The 17,427-nt window shown below is 39.7% G+C and overlaps 1 protein-coding gene across 3 annotated transcripts in view; it reads left to right on the top strand.

The window, feature by feature from the left end:
- LOC137427602 (C-Jun-amino-terminal kinase-interacting protein 4) overlaps positions 1-17,427 on the top strand; it is a 229,969-nt gene that overhangs the window by 120,856 nt on the left and 91,686 nt on the right. For all 3 annotated transcript variants that reach the window (XR_013623219.1, XM_078776573.1, XM_068117245.2), the window contains exons 6-8: positions 12,117-12,261; positions 12,577-12,760; positions 16,044-16,137. Coding sequence is in view for 2 of the 3 variants with exons in the window: in XM_078776573.1 (XP_078632699.1) it covers positions 12,117-12,261; positions 12,577-12,760; positions 16,044-16,137 (423 nt within the window). In the remaining variant the exon portion in view is untranslated. The remainder of the gene's footprint in view (positions 1-12,116; positions 12,262-12,576; positions 12,761-16,043; positions 16,138-17,427) is intronic.

The following is a 17,427-nucleotide window of genomic DNA, read 5'->3' as shown; positions in this document are numbered from 1 at the left end:
CAGCTGTTTGAACTTTGGCCACAACTTGCTACGCTTGATGCATGTGGTGATGATTGCTGCAGGTGCAGCGCGAGGTACAACGGGCAAAACCTGCCTGAATTCCCCACCAAGAAGTAAGACTTTCCACCAAAAGGAATGTTTTTGCTGGTTACATCCCGGAGACATCGATCAACAGCCGCTAAAGCATATGCTGGAGCCAGAGGTGCTTCATCCCAAATGAATAGGTTGGCCTTCCTTAGAGCATCTGCATCTTTACTCGTCGGTGATATGTTGCATGTGGAGTTTTCCAAAATGGGCACTGGCAATTTAAACCGATGGTGCGATGTACGGCGCCCTGCTAGCAATGTTGCTGCAATGCCCGAGTACGCCATTGGAAGAACCAAACGACACTGGCCTCGCAAGATGTGCAGAAGCGTATTATAGAGAAAGGTCTTGCCACTTCCGCTCGGTCCATCAACGAAAAACAACCGGTTGCCTGTGTACTGGTCCCTACAATGAACGGCCTGTAGGACCTCATCTACAATTTGGATTTGATCATCATTTAGTAGTTGTCTGTTGTTTTCACCTTTTTCATGTTCATCTCCCGGTACATACTGATAATCATCGCTCGAAAGGTCTTCAACAGTGTCTGGAGGTACTGGTAACTGAAATGCTTCCAAGGTCTGTCCATGTCTCAGGAGGAAGGACTGTATTTCTCGCAATGCCATGAAAATACTCTGTTCCAAGATATGGCCGCTGTGCACAAAATCTTCGCAAAGGTCGTTTTTATATTTTTCCCACAGTGCCGACATATCTGTTGGTGTGCAGAATATGCATAGGGTTGCAAAAAGGGATCTCAATTGTTGTGGCATGGCAAAGATAACTCCATCAGCTAAGGACCTGTCCCATTCTGTATCATCTTCTGTTAAATGTAATTTCCTGGCTGCATCCTTGTATGTTTCACAAACTGCTCCATCTACGGTTCTGAGATCTTCAAATGATCTTTTACCAGGGCAGTGCAGCAGGAGTACACAAAGATGAAAGCGCTCAATGTCCATAGGGCTTGCCGAAACCATGCGTCCGATAACCTTGTTGCCGCCCCGGCGTCGAAGTTTCCATGTCTTTCGTCCATCTTCAAATACGTAATATTTTGGAATGTCATGTTACAGATAACTTCGTGCCTCAGGGTCTCTCTGGTTTAACTGAAACCAAGCTGTAAGTGTTGTACCCCTATGTCGTACAATGGCTTCTTCCTCGTTACCATCCCTGAACACAACAGTCTGCAATTCAGGTAAGTGTACCGCAAGTCTGGTGATGGAATGGGACTGTTTGTGCATTTCAAATTCCATCAATCTCCATGCTGCCTCTGGGGCACTGACATCTGCAGTCCAAATAGGTCTTTATTTCGTCCACCTCCACTCTCCCGCGCTCTCGAATTTCGATGCTGGCACAGTCATGTCCCTTGTACACATATGTAAATAAGTACTTTATACTCTTTATGCTTGCGCAAACCTCAATGTTGATGTGTGCTCTGTACTTCTTCAGTAAATAAGCATTGAATGGGACCACAAATTGGCAATCAACATCGGTTCCATGAACGGTTATGGTGGGTCCATTTGGGGGACGCTTGTAAAGGGCATAGCCATCTATGCTCGCAAGTGTCTCTGCAGCATACGCTTTTGGAAAGCCATTACTGCACACTCCATCTTTCACACAAATCGAATGGCGATTTAAAGTGCCACACGGACCATGTATCATGTGAGACTTCACCAAGGAATGGATCTCTGGTGACTCATTTGAATTAGGAATTTGTGCGGAAACAATTCTGTCAATGTCTTCGGCGATACAAATTTTATCTTCTTGGCACAGCATGAGTAATATGTGGGCATGCGGTAGGCCACGCTTCTGATACTCGACGATGTAGAGAAATGCACGTACTTTGCCCAACACATGCTTCTTCGTTATATCGTCGATTAACTCTTTTAATTTCAGATGAAACACGCGTGCCACTAAATCTGGTCTGCCTTCAGCTCGTTGGTGTTGTCCGATGTTTTCTTGTATCTCTGTCCATTTTGGATTACACGTGAACGTGATGAAAAGATCTGGTTTTCCGAATTTGCGAACAATGGCCATAGCATCTTGGTAGTTCTGCTGCACAGCTCTTGGACTCCCTGCAAAACTCGACGGCAAAATGACGATACGACCGACAGGACGTTAGTTATCAGCAGCAACGTTCTGGACGTGGTCCAGTAGTCAACTGTATTCCATGGCTCTAAGGGTTTCCTGATTTGTTTGAAGTATTGCATTCGATTTGCTTCTGCCTTGCAATATCCGTCGACAACATACTGCTGGAACAATTTCCCCGAAGAATGGATAGTGCTGAATTCATTTCGAATAGCCAGTCCGTAGGCATAGAATTCACGATGAGTTACCTTGTTTCGAACCGCAGTTTGTCGCTGGTGAGGCATGTTTATCATCCATCCAGGCTCGCCATGTGGAAAGAGAATGGGATATGTCATGGGATCAATGTGAGAGGAAAGTGGAGAGAGATTGTGTAAGCCCTGGTCATGCAAATGAACCTGGAAATCCTTGTTTGCAGGTGGTTCACCATCTTGTCCACTAACGAAGACAGCAGCAATTTCATCAGCAGTTGGTATGTTGTAACGTCTTTGGTCGTCTGCACACAGTCGACGAAAATGCATTTCCAAGGTAGAAGGGAGGCGATCTTCAAGGACAGCTTTCCTGATTTCTTCCAGTTCACGCTCGAACATAGTCTTGTAACATGTGACATAAGGATTAACGTCAAATAGTATGTTGTGCAGTTCTGCCATCAATTCTTGCAAACATCTGTGATTCTTAGGTCGATTCATACATTCCTTTGTAGCTTGAGCTGTATCCAAAATAAATAATTGTGCAAATTGTGCTTGTTCATGTACATGTGATGGATGTAATGGACCACAGCGATGGTAAATTTGACCGTGGATTTTGAAACAGTACGGTCCATTTCCTGGAGGAGATGAGATCTGAGCACCCATTGATGCAAAAGCTAATGCCGAATTGTAATTCCGGATATTGTCTCGGAAGTTGCGACATTTTCCATCGTCACCCTGATAAAGTTGTTGCAGTCGAGCAGGTACGGCAAATAGTGGAGGCAATTTAACTTTTCCCTTGGAACAACACTGTAAATCCATCCCCTTGTCCTGTTGATTCATTTGTGAAATGGTGTGCAGAACTGTACACACATGGTGACGTCATTGGACCGCAATTATGCTCTTGAACAATATTATCGGATACTTCGGCCGGATTCATTATGGCTGCGGTTGTATATGTTTGCTGAGCACTCCAACGTCTTTGTTGCTCAGCATGCCGTGCGAGTCTGTGTTGACGTTCATCGATGGTCTCGTTCTCACACCTCATCGTTGTTGCAGCAGCATCCTGTGCGAGTCTGTGTTCATGTTCCTCGACTGTCTCATTCTCCCTCCTCATTGTTGATGCAGCAGCATCCTGTGTGAGTCAGTGTTCACGTTCCTCGACTGTCTCGTTCTCCCTCCTCATCGTTGTTACAGCAGCATCCTGTGCGAGTCTGTGTTCACATTCCTCGACTGTCTCGTTCTCCCTCCTCATCGTTGTTGCAGCAGCATCCTGTGCGAGTCTGTGTTCACGTTCGTCGAGGGTCTCGTTCTCCCTCCTCATCGTTGTTGCAGCAGCATCTTGTGCGAGTCTGTGTTCACGTTCCTCGACTGTCTCGTTCTCCCTCCTCATCGTTGTTGCAGCAGCATCCTGTGTGAGTCTGTGTTCACGTTCCTCAACTGTCTCATTCTCCTGTCTCATTCGTTTTCTTGCTGCAACCTGTTCAAGTCTGCATTGACGTTCGTCGACGGACTCGTTCTCTCGTCTCATTCGTTTTCTTGCTGCAACCTGTTCAAGTCTGCATTGGCGTTCGACGACGGACCCGTTCGTCCTTCTCATTCGTTTTCTTGCTGCATCCTGTTCAAGTCTGCGTTCTTCATCGACTGTGTCATTCATTTTGGAAATGGAAGTTTCCACGCAACGCATGAATTGTCACGATCGTCAAGAGGAAGTGTCTCGTCATCATCAAATGACAAATAAATTACATTGTGAAAATTAAAGATTTCAAATAAACCTATTTAAAGTGTATGCGCAAATAACTAATAAATTAAAAAACGAAGAAATATCTCTCGGTAATTTCCTGAACCATATTTTACTTCCGGCTAATAATGTTGAATGAAATAAAAACGAAGAAATATATGTCGTTTTGTGACCACTGTCATCAAAAGTAAAAGTAATATATCTTAACGGAAAAGAAAAAGCGAATTTTAAATATATGTCGACTGTTATTTTAGGCGGTGTATTTTCGTTTATCATCATGGCGCGATTTAAAAATATATATCTCTGCATTTTCCTCTCCAATACCTCCTCACACTTTACACACACACCGGCCCATGTTTACATATACACACACACACACACACACACACACACACACACCCACACACCCATACACATACACACACACACACGTACATCGACACACATGCACACACACACACACACACACACACGTACAGACACATATACACATTACACATATACACATATGTATACACATATGTATCCACATATACACATATATGCACATTATACACATATATACATCTCCACACACACACACACACACACACATACACATACACACACATATACACACATATACACACATATACACACACACACACACACGTACAGACACATATACACACACACATATATATATATACACATACACACACACAGACATATATATATACACAGACACATACAACAACATGCATTTTAAGGCCATTTTCCTTGCTAGAGCGGGGGTTAGCCTACATACACATACACACACATATATGCATGCGCACACACACACACACACACACACACACACACACACACACACACACACACACACACACGTACACATGTCCCACATCCCACATGTATATATCCCACATCCCACATGTATATACATGTTTAAAGTGTACGTACCCTTCCCCCCTCCCCCGCCCGGCAACGCTGGGTACTTCTGCTGGTAACTAATAAAATAAAAACGAAGAAATATCTCTCGGTAATTTCATGAAACTCGGTGGAATTGGATGAAATTCGCTCGGTGAATTCACTCAGTTTATTCGGTTCGGTTCGGCTCGGTTCACTCGGTTTAAAGAAAAAGCGATAATGTCGACATGTTGCCGTCTGTGTCATGTTGGGCGGTGTATGATACATGTGGGGTGGTTGGGTGTTGGGCGGTGATATGGTGTATTTTTAAAAATATATCTCTGCATTTTCCCGTGTTGCTGACACCGAGTCTAAAACCATCAATAAAAATGAAATCAGATGGTGAGTTAGATTGGAGATAAAGGCGTGAGAGAGACTCAAGAAGGCCTTGAAGTTACAGGCGTTTGAGATTTCATTTCGTTCTATAAACGGAAACTTTCATCGGATTTTCTTCCCGGTTTTTTTCAACCGAGTCTAAAACTATGTTAGCGACTGCGAAAAATGAAATGATATATCGAATTAGAATTGAAATAAACCTGTGTGAGAGAGAAAGACAGCATGGGCCTAACTAAACAGGCCTCAAAGCTATTCGAGAAGGAGGAGTGGGTGGAGCTACTCTGCAAACCGAGTAAGCCATACCCCCGGACAGACGTCCAACAGACAGACAGACAGAATCACTTACGCCTATTATAATATAGATAAGAAATATGAGAATATGTTAAATGTTAAAGATTTAAAGTTTCCAATCTCATTAATAGATATTCCTAAATTTGAGCAAATGAATAATCTATCTGTTAATGTTTATGGATTAACGGATACAAACAAAGTTCAGATTTAAAAATTTTCTGATAACTATGAAGATGATAAAACACACATTGACCTTCTTTGTTTTAGCTCAGAAGAACATTCACACAATGCGTACATCAAAAATTTATCAAGATTAATCACCTCACAAGTAGTCAATAGAAAATGTAAAACATATCTTTGTAAGCGATGTCTCGATTTCTTTAGTACTAAAGAAAGATTAAACCAGCATTCAAAATACTGTAGCGAAAATAAATCCACCGTAATTAATATGCCTGGGGAAGGTTCAAATGTATCATTCAAAGATTTCAACAAAACTAAAACATCCATTCATGTTATATGCTGACTTTGAAATTATCCTTGAAAATATAGATACTGCTTCTCCAAATCCCCAAAAAATCATACACAAGTAAATATCAAAAACATACTCCTTGTGGTTTCTGTTATTGTATCAAATCATCCGTTAGTGACGAATACAAAAAGTTAGAACTTTACAGAAGAGAAGATGCCTCGGAGGAGTTTGTAAGGCGACTGGAACAGGACTGTATTCAATTAATTATCTACAATAATGGGAAAAACCAATGCACCAATGTGCTTGACGAAGGAAGAAAAAAAGAAATTTAGTCAGCCAAAGGCTGTCTCTCATATTTGTGAAGAAAAAATTAGCGAAGGTCTAAAGGTAAGAGATCATTGCCATCTCACAGGTATATATAGAGAACCCGCTCATCAAAATTGTAATCTCAATTTTAAACTTCCCTCTTTCTTTCCTGTCTTTCTTCACAACAACGCCCATTATGATACGCATCTATTTATTAATGAACCTTCAAAGATATCTGGAGACATTTCAGCAATTCCAAACACAGACCAGAAATACATTTCATTCACAAAAACAATGCATACATCTACTATAACTCATATCAGGTTTTTTGGTGCATTAAAATTTATGGCAAGTCCATTATCGAACTTGGTATCAAATATTTTAAACTTTCCGAGTCTTGTATTACATTTCTCAAATCAAGAAGAGATTGAACTCTTATCACAAAAGGGAGTATATCCGTATGACTACATGGATTCCTTTGGGATGTTTAAAGAAACACAACTTCCCCTCAAAATAAAGTTTCCATAATGATTTAAATAAAAGTCATATAACTGATGAAGATTATACTCGAGCACAAAATGTTTGGAAAAAGTTTAATATAAAGAACCTTGGAGAGTATCATGATTTGTATGTTAAAACCGATGTATTACTATTGGCTGATGTATTTGAGACCTTTAGAACCGTCTGCCATAATAAAAATTCCTATGGATTAGACCCCGCTCACTGTTACACTGCCCCTGGATTGGCTTGGAGTGCTATGTTAAAAATGACAAAACAGGATTTGGATTTAATCAGTTATGTAGATATGCTCTTGACGATAGAAAAGGCTAAAATAGGTGGAATATCTCAAGTATGTTCGAAGAGATATGCTGAAGCTAACAACAAATATCTTCCTAACTATGATACTACAAAATATAGTTCTTACTTGATGTATTACGATGCTGATAATATGTATGGATGGGAAATGTGTCAATCCCTACCTTATGGAGAACTCATATGGGTTAAAAAGAAAGATTATGAAAAAGTTATACACGATATCGTTATCTCTACTCAACAAGAATTGGAAAAAAGCTAAAATTGAATATTATTTTGAGGTTGATTTGAAATATCCTGAAGAACTTCATAATAAACATAAAGATCTGCCTTATACGCCTGATAAAGAAAGACCAAGAAAAGAATGGTTAAGTGATTATACAAAAGGTGAATCAACAGAAAAATTACTTACTACATTATATAATAAAGGAAATTATGTTTTACACCAAAGGAACTTTGAGACAATGTTTATCAGCAGGGTTAAGAGTGAAGAAGATTCATAGAGTTTTAAAGTTTAACCAAAGTAATTGGTTGAAAACGTATATTGATTTTAATACAAAGAGAAGAACAGAGGCAAAGACAGATTTTGAGGACTTTTATAAATTGATGAATAATACTGTATTTGGAAAGACTGGAAAATGTTAGGAATAGACAAAACATAAGACTTGCTACATTTTGGAAACAAGCAACAAAATTAATTAATAGACCCAGTTTTCAAAGAGCAGAGGTGTTTTCAGAGAACTTTTGTGCTATTCATTTGAAATAAAGAGAGTATTGAAATAGATAAACCTATTTATATAGGAACATCAATTCTTGATTTATCAGTCATTAATGTATGATTACTTTTACAATAACTTAAGGAAGAAATATCAAGATGATGTTAATCTACTTTATATGGATACAGATCGTTTTATTTTGAAAATTAATACAGAAGATGTTTATTCAGACATGATTGATGACATTGATGTATATGATACGAGTAATTATAAGTCGGATGATAAGTTGTTTTCTTCAAAGAATAAAAAGGTTATTGGAAAGTTTAAGGATGAATTGGGGGGTAAGGTAATGATTGAATTTGTAGGATTGAGGTCTAAGGCTTATGCTTATAAGTATATTGTTAATAATATTGAGAAGAGTAATAAAAAGTTAAAAGGAATAAAGAAAAATGTTATTAAAGAATCAATATACTTTGAAAATTATTATAACTGTTTGACCTGTACGAAAGAAGAGCATAGAAAAATGAGTGCAATAAGAAGTTATAAACATCAATTATATACAGAAGAGGAAAATAGGAAGGCGTTAGGAGCTTTTGATGATGAGGTTTATTTTAGATCATGGAATTGATAGTATCCCTTATGGATATAAGTGTTAGGATAAGTATAAGTGATAAGATAAATATAAGTGGTAAGTTAAGATAAACATAAGTGATAAGATAAAAAGGGGGGTTAGGGATTTTAGCGGACTACCGCTGCCTTTTTTACTGATGTATAAATGATAGAACCAAGCATTCACCAAACTAAAGAGTGGAGGCACAGAAAGCCTTGGTATATAAATGGAAAACATCATGAATGTGAGAAATAGCAAATAAGTATTATTGAATAAATAACAGGGGTAAGAGTGGATAAAACAAATAAGTGAATAAATTTTAAATACGAATAAGTTAGAGGCTCTAAGAGGCAACATCCTTGAGTGGACTGAAATCTTTGATGGTTGCCAAGAAATCAATGGGAAAATAATTTACTATAATCTCAAAATTATATGTGGTTTGGGAGGGGATCAGATGAGATCATTATGAGAAGTTTATCATTTCATATTGGCTCAACAGTGATACCTAAACCGAGAGTTAAATTCTAATGTAATATTTATCAATATTTTGGATGGTGATTCTGCTTTTAAGAAAATTAAGCTATTACCTAAAAAATGAAACAAGTATTCGTTGGGTCTCTGTATGAGCATAATGAAAAATGGGGAAGGGAGGAAAGTGGGTGCAATTTTTGGTGAGCTGGAGTGCTAGTCAATAAGTTTCCTTCATTTTCCCCATTGACTTCAATGTTAAATTTTATGTGTCCTAGAACCCCCATTCTCCTTCTACGCCTGTCCTTTTGCAAATGTACAGGTTGTGTATTTGTACGGATCTGCCTCCAGTAAGGGTCGTGAAGGGGGTTCTCGGACCTACTTCCCGTGCAGATAACTCTGCAGCATGACGGGTTGCTAAGCACCAAGGTTGGACCCTACCTTAATGTAGGTAGGGTCCAGCATCCAAATCCCACTTTACCTTCCTGGTAAATTAATCACTGAGGTACTCCGCTAGTTATTCATAAAGATAGCAACAGTATGATGCTGCATATAGAGGTTTATTTACTTTGTCCCTCAAGCACCACTTATTTAATTAACGAGTTCATAGAACACCTTACCCCATGCAGTCTTGAGGGAAAAAAAATGAGAGGGTGTGGTCTGTGAGCATCAAATTTGATTGGTCTAGATGGTGTAAAATGTTGTGATATTTTGTCCAAATACTGCTAAATGTAAATGTTTTGAAATTGCCAAAAAGGTGATTTGTGTTCTAGTGTTCAAGTATATAATTCAATTGAAATAAAACTAGAACGGCACTCAGTAGAGAGCATACCACCGCCAGGTGAACAGTTTACGTTTTTTATCACGGAGTAGACCAGACAATCGCAATACAGAATCAAATTTAATCAAAATCATCTGTCCACAACTTTTTGAGATATCCTGCTCTGTATCATTTTTGACCCTATCTCCCAATGTTGAAGAATCACTTTAAAATTTTTAGTAGCCGGATGCTAATCCGAATCTTCACCAAAATATAATCATTTTGTCCTTGTCACATACGCTATATCTCTGCCAAATTTCGTTTGATTCCTGTTTGGAATTATTTTCAATTTTCTTTGACTGCCAGTCAGGCAGACAGAGTAAAAATATTATCTCACTCCTGTCTGCGCATGTGTGATCATTTTGAATTCAGAGCCATAGTACTGTTAAACTACAGGTTCGTTTTCTGATTCATGCTCAAAATACAACATTCAATTGGAATCAAGTTGTTCCTTAATCATAAACCAACGTTTGTAGACAGACAGACAGAAGTGAACCAATAGCGTAACCCTGCTTTTCGCTTTGTGTGTGTGGGCTTTGTTATATTTGTAAGTGTTATATTGAGGTTTGTCCCTACTGTCATGGCAATGTCTAATGTTCAGTTTGTATGTTACGTATGAGATTCTTATCTTGTTTATATTTGACTTTGATTGGCAAATGCATATTACCAGGCTGTTTTTGTAACAGTACCTTTACAAGAGTAATGTGCTCTACAAATTGTGTACATGTCACATTGAAAAATGCAATATATTCCCAAAAGTGCTAAATCAGTCCAACCAAACTTTCAATTAACCTTCTCAACCTTCATGTTAGTATTTTCCCATACTGCAAATTAACAAGTGTTTTATGAAGCTGTCTTATTGTGCTATTTTGAGAATGTTGCACTACATTTCGGAAGGCCTTTATATCTACCAGCATGACAGTCCAGCACACCTTGAATGGAGTTGATTTTAAGAGATCACTTACCATGCCTTCAGAAAGTATTCACACCCCTTGACTTTTTTCACATTTTGTTGTTACAGCCTGAATTTTAAATGGATTAAATTGGGATTTTGTGTCATTGATCTACACATAATACCCCATAATGTGAAAGTGTATTTATATATATATATATATTTTAAAATGTCTTTTACAAAATAATTAAAAATGTAAAGCTGAAATGTCTTGAATCAATCAACCATTTGTTATGACATGCAAATTGAGCTCAGGTGCATCTAATTTGTTTTGATCAACCTTGAGATGTGTCTACAACTTGATTGAGAGCTTTATGGGAGAGTGGCCAGACGGAAGCCACTCTTGAGAAAAAGGCACTTCACAGCATGCCTGGTGTTTGCAAAAGGGCACGTAAAAGAAGACTATGAGAGCATGAGACAAAAGATTCTGTGGTCTGATGAGACGATATTTGAACTTTGGCCTGAATGCAAAGCGCTATGTCTGGCTGAAACCGAGCACAGCTCACCCATCTATCACCATACCTACAGTGAAGCATGGTGGTGGTAGCATCATGCTATGTGGATGCTTTTTAGTTGCAGGGACTGGGAGACTTTTATGGATAGAGGAACAATGAATGGAGCCAAATACAGGCAAATTATTGAGGAGAACCTGCTTCAGAGTGCAAAAGAATCTAGACTGCGGTGAAGATTTATGTTCCAACAGGACAATGACCCCAAGCGTACAGTCACAGCAACATTGGAATGGCTCCAGAACAAGAACGTGAAAGTCTGTGAGTGGCCCAGCCAAAGCCCAGACTTGAATCCCATTGAGAATCTGTGGAAAGACTTGAAGGTTGCTGTTCATTGATGCTCTCTATCCAACTTGATGGAGTTTGAGCAAATCTGCAGGGAAGAATGGGAGAAACTACCCAAATCCAGATGTGCAAAGCTGATACAGACATACCCAAGAAGACTTGAAGCAGTAATCGCTGCCAAAGGTGCTTCTACAAAGCATTGACTCAGGGGGTTGAATACTTATGTAAATTAAATGTTTCTGTGTTTCATTTTTAATTATTGTGTAAAAATTTCTAAAATAAAATATTCCACTTTGACATTATGGAGCATTATGTGTAGATCAGTGACAAAAAATCTTAATTTAATCCATTTTAAATTCAGGCTGGAACACAACAAAATGTGAAAAAAGTCAAGGGGTGAGAATACTTTTTGAAGGCCCTATAAAATCTATAGTAGCCAAGTCCCATACATGTGAAGGAATTATAGATAATTGAAGCTACTTTGATTCATATGTTTCCATGCAGGAAGGAGCACCCAGTTTCAGTTGGGGTCTTTGCTGATCCTTCAACAGAACAAACTGTTCCGACTGTATCTCGCCCTGAGGTACCTGGCTGTGATGCCTGGAGGTCGAGCCGCATGTCATACTTGCACTACAACACAAGTCTTGAGGCGAGCAAACCATATGCAATTTATTGGGAAGGTTCCCTTTTTGGGGGGGTAGGGGGGTAGGTGTTGGGGTTGGTGGGTGGGCTGGAATGTAAAAGGAGAAATGCTTTTAAAAGCACATTTTAGAGATTTAAAAGGCCAGTTGGTTCATAAGGAGGGATATAACCTGGGGAAGGTGAGAAATGGTAACTGATCATGTATACTGAAATTCACATCTTGCATGTCATAAATTATTTGGTATCTCTTTTAAAAACAATATTTATCGTTACTGATTTATGTACCAAACCTTCACACTCTGCTCTGACCTTTGACCTGCAGGAGGAGCTTGAGAGCCATAGACTTGTTGTGGAAGTGCCTCAGGATGCAACTTGCACTGCAGGAGGGGAAACCCAGCATGATAATAGCAGTTTCACAGAAGGCAAGAGGACCTTTGACAGATCTGGGAATAAAGTTGCTGGAGAGGATAAATCACAACAGGTGGCATCTCAAGAAATGGCATCTGGTTTGTTTCTAAGAATATCTTCTTATCTTTTTTTTGTTTTTAGCAGTTTTTAATTTTGAATGTCTAATCTTGTTGGAGAGCCCAACAATATATTTTGGAATATGTTTACTTCAGAGATTCCTTCCTCCAAGCTCAGAGTTATACCGATCTAATGTGTGATATAGTAGGCAGGGAGCTATAGAGTACATTTCATTTTAACACTGATCACAGACTTATCCTGACAGGATGTTGCAGAGATAACGTGCATTTTTCAGCTGTCCATTTTTGTTTTTTGTTTTTTTTGTATACCTAGTCGAGGCTCGTGAAGAGCTAGAATTATTACACTGAACGGATCAGGATCCAGGACACAACAAGACAAAAGGAACAGTTGAGAGAGGGGAAAGCAAGAACAGTAGAGTTGAAGGCCAAGATAGAGGAAGCCTTGGACAAATGGGTGTGGGGAGGAATGAGGGGCAGGAGAAGATGCATAGGGTGGGCAAGATGGATACAGAAGGAAACTCTCAGGAGGGAAAACTGCAAATTTGGAAGGAGGAGGGATTGGGTGGGTGGGATAGGGGTTAACAAGGGCAGAAAAGATCATGGGTTTGGATTGGGGACGATCTGAGGTGGTAGTGAACAGCTGTCTCAAATACCTGGAGGAAAGGAGATTGACAAGGATGTGGAAGTTGGTTCCATATGTGGGAGAAAAGAGGAACGAATGAGTAAAGGTGAGCAGTGATCCTGGGTTTCGGTAGTTTAACCATTAGGGGTTTGATGGTTGACCTTGTGTACCCTGCAGAAACCTGGGGGTGGAGAACAAAGCACTGAAAGAGCAGGGAGTGGAGTGTAAGACCAGAACGGTAGCAGTAGAAGACAAACCACCGACTTGTCTGTGATGGCGAAATGATAGACCCATAGACTCAGCTTCATCCTGGGAGATTCCAATGATCTTGAAGGACTTGGTTTCCACAGCGTCAAGCTAAATAATATGTGAGCCAGGGGAGCCAGCCCATAGGGGAGAGCAGTACTCCATGAAGCTGGAGATGAAGGCCTTGTAGGTGGATCAGAGTTCAGGTGTGTATAGAAAAGACTTTGTACGATGGAGAATGCCCAATCGACAGCTGGAATTGCAGGCCAACTTTGAAATGTGGTTTGGCCAAGAAAAATCATAGCTGAGAGTGAGACCCTAGAGTTTGAATGACTGAACTTCCTCAAGAGGATTGTTAAGAAAGTAGATGGGGGGGAGGGGAGGGCCTTGCTCGACAGTCCTTTCAGAGAGAGAGATATTGAGTGTGTGAGATTTGTCAGGATTGAAAGATGTATTCCGAGACCATCTTGTGATATTGTCAAGGTCTGATTCTGGGTTCAATTTCCTGTCTCGCTTTAAAATATTGAATTGGTGCTTCACAGACACGGCGTCACTTCAGAAAGTGTGCTGTCTCTTGCATGGAGTTAATCTTGACATCTGGTTTGTTTCTAAGAATATCATCTTATCTTTTTTTGTTTTTACTAATTTTTAATTTTTAATGTCTAATCTTGTTGGAGAGCCCAACATGGTTAAATTAATTATTCTAGTATGGATCTCTTCTGCTAGTATGGGTTGGTGGCCATTAAAGATCCCACATTGTCTTTTAACAAAAAGTAGGTGACTAATTGCTGGCATCGTCTCCAAAATTCAAAATGATTGGTTTAGCAGTGGCTGCGAAGGCAATGTCAACCACACAATGTCGTCCTTGCCATGAGACTGTTGCTGCAACAGTGAATCTGCCTTCAGGTGGACCAGAGAGAGAGAGAGAGACACAGAGACACAGAGAGAGACTCAGAGAGAGAGATAGATAGATATGCATGGAGTTAGAGATACATAAATCACAGAAGCCGATCTTTCTTTATAAAGTGGGTAAAGATGTGTGACTTGACTTAATTAATCGTCACTTCTTCAGTTTTTAGCACGTTCTGCTGCACTCATATTGGCTCTCTGCTCGGTCAAAACTGATGGACATGACTGATGAAATATTAAATGCAACAAAACTATCAAACAAGTTTGAAATAGGTTGTACGCTATTGATTTAGCTGGTAGAATACGACTTGGTGTGTCTTTGGTGGTATTGTGTGGTTTAACATGCATGCAAAAATACGAGGGTCGGCACGAAAGTAATGCCACTTATTTTTTAATTTGTAACCAAAGCGTCGAAGAAAAGCTATGCAAGTTCACAATGAAAGGTTTGTATCGCTTTCTCATTTTAAGTTGAGCGCCAATGTGATCGGTACGTGACAACATCACATCACGCTTTCAAAATGGCTGCCCCTCTAGATGTGTGTACGCAGAGAAGCAGAGAACAATTATTGAATTTCTTACTGCGGAAGAGGTTCATCCAGTGGATATTCATATGCATTTAAAGAATGTGCACGGCGACTCTACCATTGATGTGTGGTACATTAGATGTTGCACAAAGCGTTTCAAGAGTGGGAAAACCGATATCGATGATGAGCCTTTGATGAGAAAATTGACCATTTTGAACAACAAACAACTGACATGGTTAGTGGCTAAATGACTTGATGAAGGAGTGCACACGATGATGCTAACAACATCATTGTGACGACGCTTTGACATAGACATCATTCTCACAGAGATTTATCACAACGTTGCTGATCGGGGGACGTCAGATCGGAATGAATCTTTTAATTTTTAATTTTCGCACTTCAGACTTAAACCACACACAGCCTGATACCACAGTGTGAGCACAGAGTGCAAACATTTATTTGGTGATGCTGCATACTGCTCTTTTTTTATGAGGCTGGGCACAAGTTACTGAGCACATGCCCAAAGCCTGTTTTTTTTATATTATTATTTAAATAATTAAATAGGTACCATCTGGATTAGGAATTGCTATACTGTACTTGAGATGACACTAATGTTCGTCTATGCCTGCCCCATACGTTTTATAAAATTTCTTGACATTTCCACATTGATCTCAGGCCATCTCTTTATTGTGTGTGCAATCTCGTGGAATTTTTGAGCTCTCCTGATTTGCTTCATCAATGTACGTTTCTATTTCCTTCTTCCAAACTTTGTCTTGTATGCTTTGTTAATTTGCCTCTTACTTTTTCCTCTTTCAGCTTCTGAAAAGTGCTCTGGTTAAATTAATTATTCTGTATTTGTTCATCTGTGTTTTCATTCTACATTCCTGAATTGTTTGTTAAATCTGGTGAATTGCTCCTTCAAAAATCCTTTTTTTCTGATACTTGATCTCTCACTTTTAAAACAGCTTATGTTTATGTTTTCGTTTTTTTGCTTTTCACAAAGCTCTAGATCTGGAATCGAATGTGGTCTCGACCGAAGTTCAAGGAATTATTGACTCTACCCCAGAGCTGCGAGGCCCACTTGACATCAGTACCAGGTAGAGGGAGAGGGAGCTCAGCATCATTTGTGTGTTTCTGAGGACAGTAAGTCCTCGTTTATTGCAGTTTCAATTTATCAAAATAATTTTTTTTAATAGCCAAAATATTAGATTTTCGTAACATGTTTTGCTTTTACGCAATGCCATCGAAAGATAAAATCCAAACCGTGCACACAAATTACTTCCAGCTGAGCGGCAGCTATCAAGAACCATCTAGGATGTGCAGACAGGTTTTCACTCCACTGTGCTTGTATCCCTCTTGGTGGAGGATGATCAGTCTGCAAACAGGAGCGGCCATTTTATTTAAAGTATTGCGTGTGTAAAGCAGGTATGTACATAATTTTCATTCCATATTTCTTTAGAAACTGCCCCAAACTGCATATGGAAGACTGGTGCGATAACATTCAGGTTGTATTTTTGCTGCACAATACGACCTCATTTGTACAGCTGATGGACCAGGGAGTTATTGCTGCATTTAAAGCCTATTACCTCAGGCTTTTTTTTCTGATCGCGACAGAGGACGGTTGCATCGTGCCCATGGCCGCTGGTGGAGCGAATTTCGGAGCCTTTGTGCCACTTGGAATAAACGTGGAAGAAGGTGTTGTTGATCTGTGGTGCTCTTCCAGGGAACTGTGGCCGCGCTGTGCTTTCTGGCGAGGAGTGAGAAAGGAGGACGTCTTGCTGCCGCTTCGCGGCTCGGGGTGCTTGCGTGGTTGACTGGCACCATTGTGGACACGTCGACTCTCGGTCCTTTCGCCGACTGACTGAACCCATTCAACGACCACCAAGCGTCCAAAAGTCCTCGTTGAGGCCGGAACTGAGTGTCGGCCGACTAGGAACATTTTTTTTTTTTTATCTTTCCCCTTTCCGTATTTGTGTCAGCTGGAGGGTCCCTCGAGTTAGATTTATAGTTTTACTTCAGCATTCATTTTATTGTCTTACCTTTATTTCATATAATTTCTTTTTGTGGCATTTTTCATTGTTGTATTGTTAATTTTCCTTGTCTCGTTTCTGTGTTTGTGGATTCGAGGAATAAACCCGTGTAGCTTTCGTCCGTGCAGGAAAGAACTTTGGTTCCGTCCTGCGTGCGCCAGAAAAAAGTACTGCCAAGCTTTCTGCCGTTTGCCTCAGCAATTAAGGACTGTTCAGCTATCCGTCCAAGGCAGGTTTTTATCGGCCATGGAATTGACAATATTTAAGCTTGTACGGAACAAAATTAACTATCTAATTATCATGTTATCCATTGAAAATTATTCTTAAAGTGATTGTTAACTATTATAATATTATTAG

This window comes from Myxine glutinosa, chromosome 1 (assembly GCF_964187855.1).
Source record: "Myxine glutinosa chromosome 1, kmMyxGlut1.1, whole genome shotgun sequence".
NCBI classification, from domain to species: domain Eukaryota; kingdom Metazoa; phylum Chordata; class Myxini; order Myxiniformes; family Myxinidae; genus Myxine; species Myxine glutinosa.
Note: the sequence above shows the minus strand (reverse complement) of the source record. Positions and strands in the feature narration are given on the sequence as shown.